A 20,426-nucleotide genomic window follows, 5' to 3' on the forward strand; every position below is an offset into this window, starting at 1 on the left:
TGTAGGGATGGGAAAGATTGATGTAATTGCAAGAGCTTTAGTTTATACACAACAGAATGTATAAAAAAGAATATGTGTAATTACTCTATATTTCATTAAGAGTATTTAATTATATGGTGTATTAATATTTACATCGTACAGAGTGCATTCTATTGATGTAAAAAAAAGAGAAATAATTACTGTTTTTTGTTGTTTTTTTTCTTTGTTTACTTTTTGGATATAAATATTTAGTCTGGATGAGACTCACCTACAGGTCTTGGGTTTTGCAGGTTTGTGTTTTTAAAAATTTAAGTTTTATTAACCTGAAGTCAATCTCCCCCTCAGTAGATATCACTGGTAAACAAAACCAAAGTCAACACCAAGAGCAGACAGTACAGCAGTACAGCTAAAGCAAATAAATTAAGAAAAGGATTTATTAGTGGTATGTCTTTTGCCTAGTAATGGCATTTTTAAAAGCATTAACAACGGATACAAAAGCCTCCTTTCAGATGAGCCAAAGCATCTTGGTTTAGTGGATGAAGCCCAGAGCAGTAAGCAGGTTGAAATTGTGTTTACAATACAGTAGCAGTTTATTAGACCAATCAAACCCCTCTGAGAGCAGCATTCTTCATAGTTAATAGATTTCAGCAACACAGTTGGGTGCGTATCTGGAGACGGCTGTGTTCCCCATGGCTCCATTGAGTTCCTCTAGAGTTTGGGCTTCACCAGCTGGTGAATGGAATGACCTTGCCTGCGGCACCACATGCAGACTGTCAGCAACATTGTGCTCTATTTGCAATGCAGTGCTGCAGTTTTGATACTGAGCAGGAAATCAGTATTTAAATTCGAAATTCAATAGCCATTAACAGAATATCACATAAATGTCTTGGTTATGACACACTAGTTACTATTTCATGGCTCGCTTCATGGACTGAATCGACATTTTCAGTGTTGTACCTATTGGCAGTCAGGTGTTGTGAAAATGATTATATTTAAGCATCAGCCCAGGAAAATTTGATTCTTATTTGAATAAAATGAAAGACATCGGTCGAGAGAGAAAACTCAGAGAAATAATCTGCTAGATTATTCAAGCATCCTGGCTAGTAAAGAGTATGCAAGAATACTGATGTGAAATTCATAAATTTGAAGAAAAATTACTCTTTTATATTGAATCTGGATAGTATTTAGTGGATATGTGGATGCTATATCCTTTCAAATGTTTTGAATCCCAATCTTATCAGCAAAGCAACATTATGATGCTAAAACCAATTTAATTTCTTGTACGTAACTTGTTACTTACATTATTTTTTTATATTGAATCAACAGTATTTTTGACAGATACCTGCTGCATCTTTCTAAAATGTATAATACAAATGAGCAATTATTTGATCTCATATCAGCGTAGATTGTCTAACTGTGGGGAGCGTAGATCACAATTTAGTTGAGTTAATAAATAGTTTTGTTTTTTGTGTTTGTTTTTGTTTTGTTTTTTTTTTTCTTTTCTAAGTATTTATTTTTCCTTACACTATTTAAAATCTCTTCTTGAAAATGTATTGTTATTAATGGTGCACTTTAAACAGACTTTTTTCACATGCATTTTGTGTTGATACTGGTGTTTTATGAACAATAACAGGACTTAGTTTTTAATGACAGTTTACAGCAGGATTTTCTGTCTGTTTTTTCCAGTCATGATTGCCGATGTGACATTAAGGGACACATATTTGGCAAAGACATAACAATTGTGATCAGTAATCAAGCATACAGATAAGAGTTTATGAATCTGAATCAGATGCAAACGTAGCTGTTTATTTACCTTGTCTTTGTTTTGCTGCTGAATTGATGTTTTTCATGGGACCATTGTAATGTAATTAGGACACAAATGCAAAGAAGGTTGTAATGATCTGGTCTAGTGTTATTAATATTAATCTGTCAACGTCTGCTCAGAGCCCATGGTTTTCAGATTAGACTGAAAACATAAAAATTTCTTGGCAGCACCATGGACGGTATGGAGAACCTAAAATGACAAGATTCAGAACAACCAGGTGTCTGAATATTGTGTTGCACAGTGACAGTGGAATTCCAGGCTCCTCAAGCTGAAATAACCTTTTTGGATGGCAGGTATACTCTGGCCAGTTCCCCTGTTCAACTTGCCATGCAATAAAAAAAACTGTTTAATGTAATTGTATGAAGTAGAGTATATTGTTTTTAATGGAAAATGGTTAGATTGACGCTGCCTACTCAGTCATATACACACACGCTCGTTCCAAATTTGCATTTGCACAAAAATGTATCACAACTCCATTTCTGTCATGCACATTATTTTGGAGGTGATTTCTTCTTTTTTGTTATCTCTACAATTCTATTTATCTGTAATATTTTATGTAATGCATTGTTGAGCCAGTGTAGCATAACACTCAATTTACTCTTTATTGTTCATGCTTTTTAATTCATCAGTGCACCGACTAACTGCGGAACATTTGAGACTGCAGTATATATTTGTGCAGTCTGAAGACAGAATGCCAATTTTTTCCTCAACATTTGCAACTCTGTTTGTACTGCCAAAACAAACAGTTTAGGTAGGCAGCAGTTATGGGATAGGTTCAAAATGCAGCAGTCTTATGTCCAAGCTATGTAAGTAGATTTTGGATTGCCTTAAGTCTGGCCATATGGAAAAGGGTTGAATGTGTTTATTGTTTATTGAGTGCCATTATTTCAACTGGCAAATAACAGTCAAGACATCTATCATTCATTGTACTATTTAACCCATGTTTACTAATATCCTAAGGGCAACTTGTACCATTTTAACATTTGCAATGATCAAACTGGCTTAAATAGAGTCAGATAAGTATGTAAACTAATGCAGAGACATTGCTAAAACACGCCAACACTCTAACATCTCTTCATGGATGAAGGGTTTTAACAACAGAAGGGAACAGAGCTCATTTGGGGCAACCCTATTCCATTCTTTTCGATGTATTTATTGCCCTTGTAACTGCTACAGTATAAGAGCTATTTGAGCAGCAGCAGAAAACTGCCTTTGATTTTCAGAATGTAATTTATCCAGTGAGGCAGTAGACCGCCTTCCATGACAGTGCTATGAGACTAGTATTGATAATTTATCTCCGATGATAAAGTTTTAGTGTGGATCTAACAGTATAATGAGGAGCCCATCTACATTTAAGAGTAATTAATTGATCCAGCTTGCTCAACAGGGAGACAGACAGTTAAATGAAACTCCAAAATTCTTATATAGAAGAATTTTGGAAAACTTCTCATATAGAAGTTTTTTTGGGTTTTTTTTTTTGCATTTTTCTTCAGTTTTATTCAACAATTTTTCAGAACCATGTTCATCACAAAGGATTTCAGGTTGATTTTTTTTGACAAGTACATTCTGAGAGAGGAGTACTTTGGTGTTCTAATAAAGTGTGGAGATACAGGGTGTGTGAGACGCTCAGGTTTGAATCCATTGTCTTGTTTTATGACTGAATTCTACTTCTGTCTTTGTATTTTAACAAGCAGCCAACTGATGGGATATAGGCTATTTTGCATTAACATTTGTCTTTCTTTCACTTGTTATCATATGTGAAATCTGTTAATTTCACTTGCTCATCTTTACGTCAGCACTTAGTCCTTGTCTGTTTTATGTATCATTTGAGAGGAGGAAAAAACAGGACCCTGACTGGTTTGATTAGAACTGGATACTGTCACGGCATGTTCGTCACAAGCAGCATTTGTAATGTAAATTGCCCTCTAATAAATGACAAATTAAAGAAATTAAAGTCTACTCAGCTTGTTCCTGGCATGGTTGTTAATTTTCAGTCTGCATCTGAAAACTTTAGAATATGTCATGAATGTAAATCAGCAATTTTGGATATCAGGACGATATTTTTGAAGACACAGTTACAGCACACAAAGCACGTTGAGGACGTAAGAGTTCCTTTATTTAAGGGCATTTTTTTTCTCAGTTGAACCTTCATTTACAATCAAATGTGCACTTATCTAAGTAATATAAAAAGGAAAATGCCAGTGCCTTGTGGCAAACAGTAGTGCACTCTAAAACACAAACCACTTTAGGAATCACACACAATACAACAACACAACATCGAGTAATTACCACAAGCCAATTTGAGCTCCCTCCAGATTTTCATGCCCTTTGGTCACAAATGATCAGTACTGCCTTCTGAAAGCTTACGTGATCGCCAATGTCTGTCATCCTGCCTCTGTTTAGCCAAAGTTGTAAGCTTAAATGCTTGCGAAATGTAATTGCAGTATTAAATCTTGTTTGATGCTCTTTTGTTTTTAGGCTTTTTTTTATCACTCCGTGGTAGAAAAGGGAGGGTATATTATTAATAGTATTTAAGTCAGAGTAGCAGTAAAACTTCCGACAGGGACATGTGAAATTTTGGTCAGCTTTTGGGTTTGGGGTGTTGTGGGATGGCAAAATCCATGTTTGGCATGGCTTTGAGTAGGAGATGGACAGAGAGGACAGAAGGTTGGCTGTTGGTTGGCTGTGGAGGATCAAGTGCATTTGTTCATGCACAGCAGCAGCTCCATACGTATGGCAATGCGTGTGTGCCAGCCTAGCGGCAGAATGCGAATGTAACGGGCCACGATGGGTGGACGCAGGAGGTTCTGAACGGAGGAGGAACGGTCAGAGTTCCCGTAGAACACCTGGGGGAAAAAAAGGAACACATTTGGTTTACTTATTACAGAATTAAACTGGGATGTTCGAAAACGTATACGTGAAAAGAAAAAAAGGTTACATCGCGAATTTCCCTACGCCGTATGAAACGATTACTGTTAACAAACGTCATCCACATGAGAACTACGTTGTATCATTGTTGGCTTTGCAAGCCATCAAGTATTCGCAATGCTGGAGATGTGAATTTATATGTTGGCTCTTGTGAGGATGACATCTGAGCAGATTTATGCACAAATTAAAAGGAGATTTTTGTGTACTTTCAAATAAATGTTTTATCTGCTGTTAAAACACGAAAAAAAAGCAAAACTCTGGTTTAGGACATCACATGTTATATCCAGCTATGTTCTAGATTGAAGGTCAGTGAGTTGTGCAGGCACGCAGATTATCAGCCATCACAGGAACTGACCATAGTAAAGCCTGCTTTTTTTTTTTTTTTTGCTTTCTCTTTTTTTCTTACAGTCATTACAGGATCAACAGTTGTCCATGTTATAGGATTAAATATGGTTTTAGACATTTGATGTCACGTGCCTTCCACTATAAGCAGTGAAATATTAATTCCATTAAAACCCTCCAACAGACACACACCCTGTTGTTTCCAGTCTGGTCTTTGTAGTAGATCCAGTTGAGGTTCTCAGTGGTGCGGTACTGGACGCTATATTTGGTAATCCATTCATCTGCATCACAGCGTCCTTGCATCAGGATCCCAGAAACCACTTTCACCTCCTTGAGGTCAATCTGAAGCCACTGGTTAGTGTCCTGATACTTTGAGAGCCAGGCACACCTGCGGACATAGCATTGTTATCATTCACGACTCCACAGAAGTCCTCCTGCCATCAAAACTCATATTTGTGTAGCTCAGTGAGGTTCAGTAGAAGATAATGTAAACAGAATGGTCCAGGATGGCACCCCTTTCTCTAAGTTCTAGGATTCCTGCATTCGCTTTAACTATCACCAGGCAATGAGGCGATGTCTCAAGATTTTGTTCGATTTTCCCCCATAAAATGTTGTTCAAAATACTTTTTGTTCAATGAGAATTGCTATTCCATTCATGAGTGATCAGCCATACAGTTGTGGTCAGTGCTACTCTATCTCTACCCTGTTCTTGTGAAACAGATATAGCCATTTTATTATGGTTCAACTTAAAAACATGTTTTCAAATACGTTAGCAATAAAAAGTGAATATGGTGGCATCTGCATGCACCATGCATTCAAAGCTGGGGAGAGTCTTTCCCTGTTTGATATATTAGAATTCTACAACTACAGCACCTACACTCAGCTGAGGCTCCAGAACTGGGAGGGTAGGGTAGAAGGTATCTGAGTGTCACTCACCCAAAACCCTGACTGTTGAGTCGGGCTTTGCTGGCAGTCCAGGAGGAGAACCAACCTGTGTACTGGTCCTCATTGGAGCAGCTAATCTGATCGGGTGTTACAGAACCAGCCTCAAAGCCAAGTGGTTTATGATAGGGACATTCTGTCAATGAAAACCACATCGACTTTGTGTAACATCTGTATTCAATCAAATATTGTAGAACTCTTGTACAAATCTGAATACAGAATACATACGACCTGCCAAAAATGGTGTACTGGAAAATTATTTCATTTCAGCCGCTATGAACAACTGGCATGCTTATTGCATTGCATTGCAAAGCTTACATTACATCAGTTACAGGATATCTTTCAAGCTTTATAGTTTACATCTTCATTTGAAAACCTTGACAGTGTTTTGCTCTGCATCCCTAAGCTTCAGACTGTACAGTCAAGCTTAAGCTCTTTCAATATAGGAGCAGCCTGAATTAAAAAGATCAAAAGGACAGTCATCCGACAGTGGCCTGAGAAATGCCTGTATAGGCTTAATGGGATGGAAATCTTGTTAATCATCATATTTTGGATATCCCAAAAAGCATGGGCACATGTTACTACAGAATGAAGAACATTAAGCTTCCATACTGTGTGTATAATTCCAAGTCCATCATAGTCTTGACACATGACTTCTGTTCATCCATGCACAAGCCTAAAAGCTTTCCTTTAATTCTCCACATTGAGAGATAAACATCCATTAGGACCTAAGGATGGCAGATGGTCACGTTCTACACTTAAGCTTTAGCCCACAACTACTATGTTTTATTTTTTGTTTTTCCATGGTCTATAATGTCCTTGTCCTCTACATTAAAAGGGCTTTCCACTTTTTGTCTGACACAAAATTATTAACCAGTCTTTATTTCCATTGCAAATACCTTATTTCCTCTGATGGGCCAACTCAGTGGCCAGGTCCCCTGTAATCAGTGAGTTGTACTACACACAGCAGAGACATCACATAGATTCATCAACTCTATTCATTTATAAGACTCAGTACTATTTGTGGTGGTCCTGCTTACAGTGCTCTTTCAGTCTGTGTGTCATACACAAACATACTCGCTGCCTTTTGGCTTTCCTGATGCGAAACTTTTAGTGTGTTGAACCAAACTATGTGTCTCCAACCACATCTCGGAAATAAAAGGCATAATTAATTAGCAGCATTGCTCTCTTTTCTTATTTGAGCAAAGTATAATGACCTATTCTAGGCCCTGTAATCTGGGCATCGCATTGCTGTTCAACTAATGAGATTATCTACTTGCATCCTGTCCCTACTACTACTACTGTCTCTCCTTCTCTGTCCCTCTCTGTCTCGCTCAGTCTCTGTCTCTCTCTCCCTCTCTCTCTCTCCCTCTCTCTCTCTCTCTCCCTCTCTCATACACACACAGACACATACACTCCAAAGGCAGGTTACTATTAACAGTCATATTTCTCATCACTTTCATTGTGTAAACTTAACAAGCACAGTGACACAAGAGTAATGGCTAAAGAAAGTCAGTGTTACTGGAGCATGCCAGCCTTCTGGCTGATTGTCTGCAGGAGGCCACACATGGCCCAGGTGAGGCTGCGATCAAATGATTAATGACTTTCCACTTGACTGCAGGCAGGGGCTTGACATTATGCCATTTCATTTACACATGCCCTACCCCCTATACCCAAAGGCCAAAAGCTTACACCACTGAGAGAAAGATCCAATGGCAGAATTCATTCATATCAATTCCCAGTGCTAACTCCTTAATCATACCCTTGGATTCTCTTAACAGCACCTAAGAGGATGACAGTTTGTGTGATATTTGATTGTTGTTGTCAGACAACTGTGATTGTGGTAGTGTGAGTGGATAAAGTAAGCAGTGATAAGACTAATAACCATGCAGTGCTATTCACACTTTGTATAAAAATTCACCAAATTGTACAAATCAAAGCTTAAGAGGAAGATAAATCCTCCTTTTCAGCACAACATTTGTTATACTAGATTCACAAGACTAGAGAAGAATTGTTTTTGTCTTGTTGTCTTACCTGGCATGCAGTCCAGCCCTTTGGTCCAGCTAGGGCTAGTTGAGGTGAGTGTTGTGAACTCAGTAGGTGACTCCCCATCACAGTCACATTTGCAGGCTTTCCCTGTCCACGTCTCAACTTCCTCCTAAAACATTATATATACATATACATATGTGTGTGTGTGTGTGTGTGTGTGTCTGTGTGTATTCACACCATGCTGAAGATTCAAATGAATTAATGATTTGAAGATCATATGCAGATCCACCACTTACCTCTTGTGTATGTGCTCCACTAAAAACTGAGCAGGAGAAAGAAAAGAGAAAGAGAAAGGATAGTTGTCATAAAGGGCCTATCCACCCTCTCAGAATGACCGATGGTTCGGTCGAACAATCATTAGCTCTGAAGTCACAAAAGCAAAAAAAGAGCTCTTATTTGAAAAAAAAAAATGAAACCACGTCATTTAAGTATTGCAGTAGATTATAACTATTTTTACAAGATGAGGTGCGTTACTTATAAGAATACACATATCATTTAAGCCTTATTTTAAAACAGAATTCCAAGCAATTTTAAGGTCATATCCATTGGAATCAGAAATGGAATGATGACTGAAAGACAAAACCACATACCTTCAGCCACCAGCAGAATGGCCAACAACCAAACATGATTTACATGGATCCCCATTGTCCTCTGCGTTTGATTACTGGACCCCACTGATGTCCGTCGCAAACAGACTGGATTACTACAATCCACAGGACACTAATGGCCTTATCTAATGCCCTTTATCTCTCCTTTAAGCTCCACCCACAGCTGTTGAGGGTTAGTTTGTCCACTTTGTTCATTTTAAAGACCATCCCTTTCCTTTGTTACACAGAGAAAAATGCACCCCCAACCCAAAATGAACAAAACAATGCCGAAATAGTCACCTCATGTGATAGCATTACCAGTCCAAAACATAGAGTTAAACTTCATAAATTCTCAATGATTCATATCATGTTGCATATCATCATATGAAAAGTACTATACAATGATATGACAACAAGGCCAGAGAGATCTGGATAGTAAGAAATGTTGTAAAGATATAAATTATTTAATTTTTTAATATTATTATTTAACATCTTGAACACAGCTCTCTGGAAAGTGAAAGGAGTTGATCACATCTGAATAATGTACATTATACTTTCATTACCTATGAATGAGTTGTCCTGGCAGTGGTGTACAGAAATAGTCATATATTTGAAGGGAGGCTTCATGGCTCTAGATACATCAGCCACGATATCCCAGTGAATTGTTGACACCCTGCAATACGAGAGTGATAATCAGGTACAGGTACAGACAAGAGGAAGGACCAGTGTCTTGGTAGTAAGAATCGAGTATCACACGTATAAAGTGTGATACATAGAAAAAGTGGTGGAGTGGTAAATTCTCGTCTCATCTATAAAACATTTTATCAAAGAGTTTTGTTTTTTCTTTTTGTAATTTCGATTTGTTTTATATAATCCACTCGAATCAATGTTCAGTAGCTACAGAGAAAGACTAAGGCTTCTGAATGTGTGACATCATTGCAGGAGGGTGGGGAGGGGATGAGTTGTTTTCCATTTTTCCTCGTGCTCTGAGAACCAATTATGAGACTAAACAGTCGTCGTGTCACGCACATCAGCTATGTTATATTGCTAGGGTTCTATAAACTTATGCTGACATACTGTCTTAAAGAACCTTAATTGAATTATGATTATGTATTTTACAGTGGGTTCCCAATACAGCACTGAGACTTAGCTGTTCTTCTGAAAACCTCCCAAAAAGCATTTTGAAAAAAATGCGACAAACGCTTGACTCTCACTTGTTAGTGAATTGTGTTCCAGTGCTTCCTTTGGAGGTATAATTAAGTCAATTGAACGTGCGTCATACAAAGCTGTTCCTCGTTTGACATTAGTGTGTTGTCACACTTATAAACAGCGCTTGGTCATTCACGAGAATAATTTTATCACGTCCAAAGCTTGCAAAATAATGAAAAGTCCTTATTCCAGACCGATGACTCGTAAAACTTGTCGAGAGAAGAAATCCAAGAGCAAGGCTTACTCTGTATTTATGTACAAGTTTCGACAGGAGGTTTGTTGCTCATTATGACTCTAAGTTCGTCGTGATTTTCAAGTTTTCATTTATTTAAAGAATCTTCCTTTATTCCGCAGGCTATAACGACCGCTGTCAACATCAAGCCAGTTCCACAATACTTGCTCCGGAGAGTGGGGTCAGAGGCAGCTCGCCTTTCCAGTCTTCACCGACATGGGGTCGTCACCCGACAAGATATTCTCATTGCTATGGCTCAGTTACGCAGTCCAAGAAACAGAGTACCTTTGGATGGTGCCTGATGTTGTCTCGTTCTCATTTTAATGTTTGTAAATATTTAAATGGAAAATAAACGTTCTTTTTAGTACATATTAACATTGTGTGTTACAATCAAGTCCCAAATTTGGGGAAACATCCAAAGTGACTGAATAATGTCGCTGATACCTGGCGTGCGTTTGATTGCTCTACGCCGGTGACCAGGTTCTCACCAGTGTTTTGATAGACACTTGTCAAATGGCTGATAATCGTCATTTGAAGGACTCAATAAGTTACTAAGCGAAACCCATATAGCGGCGATACAACCCAAATCAAATGAAATTATGTTAAAAGACCCAGGTGCTTTAATTCAGAGCGCAAAAATGACGCCTAAACCGCTTGAATACACTCACATTTGTGTGACGCTTGTTCTGATGCGCGTTGATAGGGAAGCAAAGATGAGCGCGTCACAGCTGCAGAAGAGGCGATCGCTAACTGAATGATTCACCCACTATGTGATATCCCTTACTATCACTTGTGGGGAAGACCTCATCTTTGAGGCGTGCGCCGAACATACAAAATGGTATGTATTTCATGTTTTGTCACTCCTACTGCATCACACGTTTTAAGTATCTTGATGCTTTGATGATTGCGCTGAAAATCCTGTCCTTATTTCAGACAAACTGTAACGTAAGCGTGATTACCCAGGTTTTCGCTCATTAGGCTGTATTACTCCTTTCCTCCCCAGGTTACTGTCCGGCGGTATAACATGTTTGGAATCTGACCAAAGCCTCGGACAAAGAAATGAGTCGCGTCTCGTACCTTCCTTTATTTAGTAATTTGTAAATCTTATTTTTTTTCCCTCTGGAGTTTCTCATGCCTTGTCAGACACGGTAAGCTCCCATGGCAACTCAAGAAGTCAGCCTACCCATCCGTGCAGCTATAATTGTTCATCTTACACAGGTATGTAGACGCACTGTGGATACCGTTTATGCATCACACCTATGTTCATGACTCTCTCCCTCTTCCTCTCCCCCTCCCCAAAGGCAGATAACCATTAACGTCCTTTGAAAGGCACTTAAGCACGAGGATAAAAGTGGAATATGGTTTGCGAGACCTCTTTGTTTCTTGTTCCCTGTGTCCTCAGAAGTGCAATATTGTCACAAAGTGGCTTTTATTTCTTTCCAAAGCATAAGTTTGATTTGACTAAGCTTCCATTCACATAATTACAACCCTCTTTTGGGTCTCCATAATGTATACTATGTGTTTAATCATGATACAATGCATAAGAAGAACTTAAGTCTTAGAATTTAAGTGAAATTATATTTAATTTTAGGAGCATGTGTGCTTTCTCCAATGTATTTATATCATTTACTTCTTGAAGCTTTCAAAAGTTCCTAAGAAAAAGTGAAAACCCCTCTTTTAACATCTGGCATTGGAGAAAACATTTCCAAAACACAGCTACCATGGGATGTGGAACTTCTGTAGCCATTGAAAACCAAGGGAAGCCAAGAGGTCATTCAGAAACAGGTGAATGATATTATTATCATTATTATTGTTGTTGTTGTTGTTGTTGTTGTTGTTGTTGTTGTTGTTGTTGTTATTATTATTATTATTATTATTATTATTATTATTATTATTATTATTAGGAGAATTAGTTGAATGTATTTATTTTGCTATTTATTTGTTCATTTATAGAATGAGCCTTATCAGCATTTTCTATGTCCTTTAAATCTGTTGCTTAGTCTTTAGAAAAGAGTTCTTTTTTCTTCTTTCTTTCTTCCCGTTTCTCTCTTTGTCTCAGACATAACGTTTCTGCCCTTTACTTGACTTGCAGCTCAACTGAACTCCTTTGTACAGTTTATTTCTCTCTCTCTCTCTTTCTCTGAGCTTTTTGCATAAGTTAAATTCAATTACTCCTCACACAGATGGGTCCACCAAGCTGCCCAATCCTGCACTAAGTAAGATGCATCCTAATCTTCTATCACTGTGTGTCACTGATGAGTATCTTGCTTTGTTAAATGTTTGTTAAACATTTTTTTGTTGTCGTTGTTAAATGTGGCCTTTTCTCTGTTTCTGTTTGTTGAAACTTTCACGTAATTATTACCTGACTGTATTTTTGCTTGATGACCTATCGAAATGGCAGTTCTGTAATTAGCAATGGAAATGTTGTTCCCCTGTGTGCTTCTGAGGTCTATTTTTGGTGGAGACATTTATGCTCTGATGTTTTGGAGTTTGAAACAGAAGGTGTTTTGTAGAACAGAGGGTTAAAATGTTTACAACAGTTTATACTGCAAATCAGAGCTTATGCTCAGCTCATAGTCAAGGACTAAATCAATTTTCTACAAAACCTGTTCAGTTTAGTGCACGATTGTTAAAATGACACAAGTGTCGAGTTCCTGTTTGTGTGCATCCCACATTCTAATTATAGTAGCACTAGAATCGTCTGCAACTTGGGCAAACTGTTGTCCAACTCTCCTGAGGACTAATAATGGGTGTCTTTCAGCATCAGCATAGAGTGCTTGTATACAAAGATTTGTTGTGATTTCCCTACAGCCATGAAAGCAGCCATTTTGATCCAGCGCTGGTACAGACGCTACATTGCTCGGTTGGAGATGAGGCGGCGCTATACCTGGAACATTTTTCAATCAATAGAGTATGCAGGGGAACAAGATCAGCTGCAGGTAATAAAAAGTTAATAGTTCCGTGGCAATACTTTCACAATTTCAAATTGAAATGGGGGAAAAAAATATGGTTGCTAGGATATGTCTTAAAAATGAATGTGCTTTTTTGAGATGTTCTATTATAACATGATACAATGAACATATGGTTGCATTTCCTCTGTTTACACAGCTTTCAAGTTTCTTCAGCTTTATGTTGGATAACTTCACTCAGCTCAATGGAAATGGCCCAGGTACACTAAACCTGAATTTAGTGTCCAGAAATTATGTGGACAGAATTCATCAAAGATATGGCATTTGTTTGTTTTTGACATTACGTTTGTTGTTTTAGACTTTAATGTTGTCATTCTTTATGTAATCCAGGACACTGAAACATCAGTCTTCTACCTTTCTTCCTTATATGTCTGTTGGTCTGAGAAATGGCATATTTATTTAGTTTCATATATAATAACAACTGGGTCTGTGTTTGACCAATATGCAACTATCCTTTTTAATCATTAAAAAGTATATGGAGAGACACAGTTGCTTAGCAACCTGATGAGATCCCATTTTGTGCCTGGTAAGGTTGAGTCTGCTAGACACACAACTGCCAGCCCCTGCACACAACAGGCAAAGCTAATACTGTAGATGTTTGGACACATCTTGTTGACAACACCAGCTCTGTAAAAAGTGAAGTGGAATGGAAGGAAGGAGCAAACTTTAATCGAATCCTATTAATTGAGGCATGTGACCTCCCCAATAATTAAGTGTTTTGGGCCAGTTATTTCCCTGAGATCTGAATCTTCTGCTTGCCTCTGAATTGTGATTGGCTGTCATGATCAACCTTGACTGGACTATCCTTCCTCCAAAATGAATATGCGCTCTTTACGATCAGTTGCTTGATAGATGCTTAAACTAAATTTGACCTTTCTACTGCATTCAATAGGGGAAAAAAAAGTAATGAGTCAAGTCAAAAGCAACACAGAGCATTAGATGAAGTTTTCATTCCAAGCCATTGCATGATGTTGGCTAATGGTGCTATTTTCATTCAAGGAGTGGTTTAAATGAATTTATCATGAATGTGCATTTATCCTTTGCACCTTATGGTGCACTGTGTAGCAGCGCATTACAGTATATCACAGATTAATGATTCCAGGTTGAGGCAATATGATCAGTCAATGAATTAAGACAGACAGATGGATGGATTTGTCCATTTTTAGTCATTGGTGCTTCTTGTTGATGGTGTTTTGTTTATGGAGATGTGGAGGATGGAAAGAATTGTAAGCTGAATAGGCAAGGGAGCACTCAAGACCAGGCAAGGGGATGAAATTGAACATCCTTCAGTACAAACATCTGTTACTGATACCCGGTTCCTGCATATATTTACGGCTGTTGCTGCAGATTTCCATTTTCAAGAATGATACAATTCTCTCTGTCTTTGTGTGAGTGGATGCTATGCTAATCATACTCAATGTATTGTACTATGGCTTTGGATTCAATTGTGTTGTGAGCCTTACAGACACTCGTACTGTTTTCTGACAACAATACAGACCACATTTCAGGCTCATTTTCAGACTCCACACACTAATTTGTAGTGTTAGTTCTGCTAACTTATCTTTTTTTAAAACTTTTTTTTGTTCTTCTTATTTCAGACCTTATCTCTCACCTCTTGGACTCCGTAGTTGACCCGCTGACAGAGGAGGTCAGGCAGACTAGGTACGAGCAGATAGTTGTGCCTGATTCGTACACTGGTCCCCGGCTGACCTTTCCCCTGAGTGTCTCGGACACTAATGCCCTGCTCAGTGCCTTCAAGGAACAGCAGGTACGACCTCACCTCGTCTTTTGCAATCACTTAAGCTTTGGGATCAGTTCTTCATTTTGACTTATTTACATTATCTTTAAATTTGTTCATTTAGCAGATGCTTTTATCCAAAGCAACTTCCAAGACAGGCAGAATGCAAACCAAGAAAACAGCCGTTAAGGAGCTGACTTATCCAACAAACAAAATTATTCTTAGAGATGTACCCACCAGTGCTGCATAAAACATGCCACATGCACAGTCTCCTTCATTTCACTTGTACTCATGAAAAACCTCAGGCACCCTCCCTATTTAAATGACTGTAATGAATTAATTTAACTGACGGGGGATCTCCTCAAATAGCTCATCTAAGGGTGTAAAAGAAATCTGGTTCTTTTTCTTTCCTTTTCAGACTCTCCATGGCAAATATGTGTTGCAGTTGCTTCATGAAACAAAAAAGTTTTTGAAGCAGATGCCAAATGTTATTTATTTGTCAACGTCGTATGCCAAGGAGATCACAATATGTGGTAAGACATATTGATAAAACGTTTCTAATGGCTTCTTAAATTTAGATTAATAGTCACTAATTTCTCTTTATGGTTAAAATGACAGTTTTCATCGCTTAAGAAATATTCAATGTTTTATATTTGATGATGTGGAAGGGACTGTCAGAGTTGAGTGCTTGTTTATTTGCCCTTTGAAAAGGTACTTCATTCCAGCTCAATAGCCTCCTCACAGGCAAACTGGCATCTTATGATTCTCAAGAATGCTTGAGATGATATTAAAACAAAACCATGCATGATCCTACATGGAAATGTTGTCAGAGAGAGATCTCTGTATTGTTTTAGTTAATAGTATCATGTCATGTCTTACCCATACCTGCTGAATGTCAGGTGACTGTTCAGAACAATATGGTGTTGTCGTGAATGATGCTCCTGAATTTGTTCTTTGGGAAGTGTCAGCTTCAAATTTCACCTTGACCTCTGAACAGGTGACCTGCATGGTAGCCTGGATGATCTACTGCTGATATTCTATAAGGCAAGTCTGCATTTACAGTGATCTTTCATTGTATGTGAATGTTGAATATGGTCAGCAAGTATTGTACCAAAATAGTTTCTCACACGTGCCTCTTTGACCTGACAGTATCCCATGTCTCTATGGTCTAATTTTCTAGAATGGTCTCCCCTCTGATGAGAACCCCTACATATTTAATGGTGACTTTGTGGACAGAGGGAAGAAGTCCATGGAGATCATTATTATATTATTTGCATTCCTGCTTTTGTATCCTGACCACATGCATCTGAACAGGGGTAACCATGAGGACCACATCATGAACCTAAGGTACTACAACAGGTCTCTTCTGGTTTAGACTCAGCCTGCTTGCTGCATGTTCAGAATTTCAAGACTACAATGTTACTTGAACATTTTTGACTGCATTTTGTACTGTTTATACAATATTAAAATGTGATTCAAGCAACAAATATTTACACCATATCAAAAGATGCCTATTTATGGGGAGACACCTACATAGTCCTATGTGCAATAAGAACCACAACATGTTTACTTAGAGGCTTTATATTATAAGCCTTAGTGTAAAGTTTACTTTGGTCATTTATGGTTCAAATGAAGAGGAGATTTTTTTTTTACATAGACATGAATGTAATACAAAGATTTGTTTTGCTCCTCAGATATGGATTTACAAAAGAGGTCATGCAAAAGTACAAGGTAACTTTTTATTCAGTGTGATGCTTTATAGACTTTGATAACTCAATGCTCCTTAAAACTTCAGCACACTCTATCCTGTTTGTACTATAAAAAAAACCTCAGTGAAATATATCAGAACATAAATTGGCATGATGAAATTATTGAGTCAAATCAGCTTTTGAACTACCGCAAGGATGTTCATCCCAGTACACATTAAACATTGGTGACACCTAGTGGAAAAGACTTGAGAGCATACAAGAGAGACTGTGTCACTATTTCTTCACCCTAGGCTCATGGGAGAGACATCTTACAGTTGCTGCAGGATGTGTTCAGCTTGCTTCCTGTTGCCACAGTGATTGACAACAAGGTCCTAATTGTTCATGGTGGCATTTCGGACAACACTGATCTCGATTTCCTGAGCTCTGTCGAGAGATACAGGGTGAGTATGTTTCATGTAGTCATCAAGGTTGTATCCTTGTTCTAAAGTTAGAATTTGTTTTTTGTGGTCTTTCTATCTTCATTTTAAGGTGGTCAAGAATAATTTAGAGCCTTAGCTGTGTGCCCAAATCAAACCTTTCCCTTTTTATCCTTTTGCTTTTGCTAATTGATAAAGACGTGAATGCAACATACAGGCTATGCCATCTAACATATTAGTTCCAGAGCTCAGACTGTGTGCTTCCTATGCAGTTGGTGAGGTGTAACAGAGCATTTTTCTACAGAGTGAGGTAACTGTGTGTGTGTGTGTGTGTCTGTCTGTACTGCAGGTAAAGTCTGCTCTCCGGCTGCCTAAACGCAGCCTTGACCACTTGGAAGTGGTGAGCAGCCGAAGCAGCAGTAGGCAGGGCAGAGTTGGACTCGAGAGCCCTCGTTCTCTGGGACGGAGCAGCAGAGCCTCCCGAAAAAGGAAGAGTCACCTTACAAGGCAGGCCAGCTGTTCCTCTTCATCTTCCTCTTCGTCGTCATCCTCGCTGTGCTCTCCCCGCCTCTTGTCCCGCAATACTTCTCGGAACACTCTGCGGAACACGGCCATGAACACACCTAGGAATACACCTCGGAAAACACCTCAACACCCCCCTTCCCCAAGTCTCCCCAGTCCCACAGACATGCTCCAGGTACCTTTCTTGGACTCGATAATGTCCCTGGCACCACCAGAGCCCTCCAGGGAGGAAATGGAGTGGAGACAGGTGAGCTGAGAGTTAGCAGGTCAGTCAGTGAACATTAAACTAATTTCCTAATCAAGTGACTAACAGAAATGTAGCTTGTGTTACAACTTTATGTATAGCGAATTGAATTGTCGAGAATTTCTACACATTTAAGGAACAAGAGGGTAGAATTTCCAGTATACAGAAACTGTTGTAAAGCAACACTTCAGTCACATTACAATTGTGTTTCTGCATATCTGTGAAGAGTAATGGAACCATCTGTTGTGAAGATTGTAGATTTGCTGTGGAGTGACCCAAAGTGCCAGAATGGCTGTTCTCCCAACACATTCCGGGGCGGAGGCTGCTACTTTGGGCCGGATGTAACTCAAAGACTCCTGCAGAAACATGGCTTCTGCCTGTTGATCAGATCCCATGAGTGCAAGCAGGAAGGCTATGAGCTATGCCACGATGGACAGGTAGCCAGGAAATATTAGTTACCATGATAACGGGTCTAATTTTTAGTTACTGCATTACGTTGACTGAAAAATATTACAGTTCTCATGAACATTGAATACTGATTGTCACATTTCTAAATATCCTCCTCAGTTAAGCAGACATGAGTGTCATCCTCTCTGAGGAAACTTTTCTGTTTTAAGGTTATTACCATTTTTTCTGCCTCCAACTACTATGAAGAGGGCAGTAACCGTGGAGCCTATATTAAAATAGGTCCAGAATTGGTACCACGCTTTTTCCAATATCAAGTCAGCCGTAGCACCAGGAAACTTACACTGCATCAGAGGTACGTCAGTAAAACCGTATACCAGTAATCAATATCCTGTCTGTTTTTTTCACATGAAAATAAAGAAAGCTCTGTGTGTGTGTCTGTCTTTCTGTCTGCAGGGTGAGCGTTGCTGAAGGATCTGCCCTGAAGGCTCTGCAAGAGAAATTATTTGCTCACCGTTCAGAGCTCATGGCTGGCTTTCAACAGTATGACAAAAACAATACAGGTGAGGTTAGCTACAACTTTTTTTTTTTTTTCCACCATAAAATCTTACTCTGAAATTGGTCAGGCTGCTGAGGACCACAAAACAGTTTACAGCACCAAACAAGTGATTATTTAAAAATTGCTTACTTTCACAACAGGAACTCTTCATATCAAAGAAGTTTAACAAACTGAAAGGCTGGATACAAACACTATAGTAGCAGTGTGCCAATTCCGAAATTGTTTTAAAATCTTAAACAAAAACATTATTTAAAAATCCAAGAAATTTCATTACATTTTGTAGAACACATACTCAGACTACCTCTTTTCCCTGCATTGTGTCGTGAGGTCGGATCTCCACTGGTGAGTGGGCTACAGTGGTGGAGTCAGTCTTGAAGATGGACCTACCATGGCGGACTCTGCGGCCTCGCTTGGTCCGTTTGGCTCCGGATGGAAACGTGGAGTATGAGTCCTGTTTTGAGGCTGTGAGCCCAGGACAGTCAGTCCCTCAGGTCACCTTTTCACTTCAACTGCACTATTTGTTCTGGGTAGCGAAGAACTGCGCTAAGAAGAAAACAATTGTCATTGATTTCTGAATAAGTTCTTTCCTTTTTTTTATTAAAAACTATTAATCTTCCTCTTTGTTTTGGAAATGTGAAGAGGAACACTATGCCAACTTTGAAAAGACGTTTAGTAATGTTATTTGCAAATTGTTTTGTTTTTAGGTAACGCCAAACTTGGCAGAAACTCTTTACAGATATCGCACTGATCTTGCGATAATTTTCAATATCATTGACAAGGATCATTCAGGTGAATGTCACTCTGCTAATTTTTAAGTCTCACTCTTCCCTTGCAAGGAATCAAAGAATTTAGGAATATTTTCAAACACTGTCTGAATACTACCATTTTCCCTGAATTTTAGACGCAATTATTTGTGTTTGACAGCGAAGCATTTGGAGCATTTATATGTATGGTTATACTTTATATTTTGAAACTAGGTCAAATCTCTATTGAGGAGTTCCGTCAGACTTGGAAGCTGTTCAGCTCTCATCTAGGGGTGGATGTGGATGACCAAGCTATAGATGACATGGCAAGGAGCATTGACTTCAACAAGGATGGCAGCATTGATTTCAATGAGTTTTTGGAAGCTTTCAGAGTGGTACACAAACTTGATGTCAAAGAGCAGCAACATGGCTGACATAAGTTTTTATCTCTGATTTACATACATCTGATTTCCAGGTATGAGATTTTTTTTTTTAACCCTAGCTCATTGTGAAATTAAAAAAGATACTTACCATCTGTTCAAGAGCTGGATTGTCAAGGCTTTTTAATTATAGCAAATTTGAGAGCAGTAATGATGTGATGACAGTAATACAATGTTCAGACCATATGAGGAACTCTCCTGTGTTTATGGAATAATGTGGCCCTGGATCAGAGGGGGAGAGACACTTTTTACATCATACTCTTCCCAATTCTAATTTGACTCACCTCACACTGTGATGCGCAACCACATTGTTTAAATTTTTGATGACAACTGCACCAGACTGAAGATCTACAATTACTGAGGTTAAGCTGGACATGAACTACTGAACTACAGCAACATGAAATTGTCATTTGCCTGCTTTTTTTTTGGTAGTTTTTATTAGAAAGAATGGCAGCTATCTGCATTTCTCACACAGCTGTTACATTTTGTGAGCTAAGCTAGTCTGGTCAGTCAACTAGCCCGTGGTGTTTGCCAAACTGTATCCTAGCACTTAAGTTTACAGCTAGCAGAAATGCAGTTTATAATATG

General features: G+C 38.6%; 2 protein-coding genes across 2 annotated transcripts; one reads left to right on the forward strand and one right to left on the reverse strand.

Moving 5' to 3' along the window:
* Positions 1-4,497: 4,497 nt before the first annotated feature.
* rs1a (retinoschisin 1a) lies at positions 4,498-8,710 on the reverse strand. Its single transcript, XM_030772116.1, has 6 exons — positions 8,656-8,710; positions 8,302-8,327; positions 8,051-8,174; positions 6,011-6,152; positions 5,267-5,462; positions 4,498-4,650 (listed from the first exon to the last, which is right to left on the reverse strand). The coding sequence occupies exons 1-6, from the start codon at positions 8,708-8,710 to the stop codon at positions 4,498-4,500; spliced, it is 696 nt and encodes a 231-aa protein (XP_030627976.1).
* Positions 8,711-11,814: 3,104 nt separating this feature from the next.
* Positions 11,815-19,832, forward strand: ppef1 (protein phosphatase, EF-hand calcium binding domain 1). Its single transcript, XM_030771887.1, has 16 exons — positions 11,815-11,878; positions 12,905-13,032; positions 13,202-13,262; positions 14,661-14,830; positions 15,219-15,333; positions 15,798-15,844; positions 15,981-16,147; positions 16,495-16,531; positions 16,800-16,949; positions 17,275-17,694; positions 17,943-18,128; positions 18,309-18,451; positions 18,553-18,659; positions 18,983-19,146; positions 19,360-19,444; positions 19,633-19,832. Exons 1-16 carry the CDS (start codon positions 11,815-11,817, stop codon positions 19,830-19,832), a joined length of 2,244 nt encoding a protein of 747 aa, XP_030627747.1.
* Positions 19,833-20,426: the final 594 nt, after the last annotated feature.

This window comes from Chanos chanos, chromosome 4, assembly GCF_902362185.1.
Source record: "Chanos chanos chromosome 4, fChaCha1.1, whole genome shotgun sequence".
In the NCBI taxonomy this organism is placed as follows: domain Eukaryota; kingdom Metazoa; phylum Chordata; class Actinopteri; order Gonorynchiformes; family Chanidae; genus Chanos; species Chanos chanos.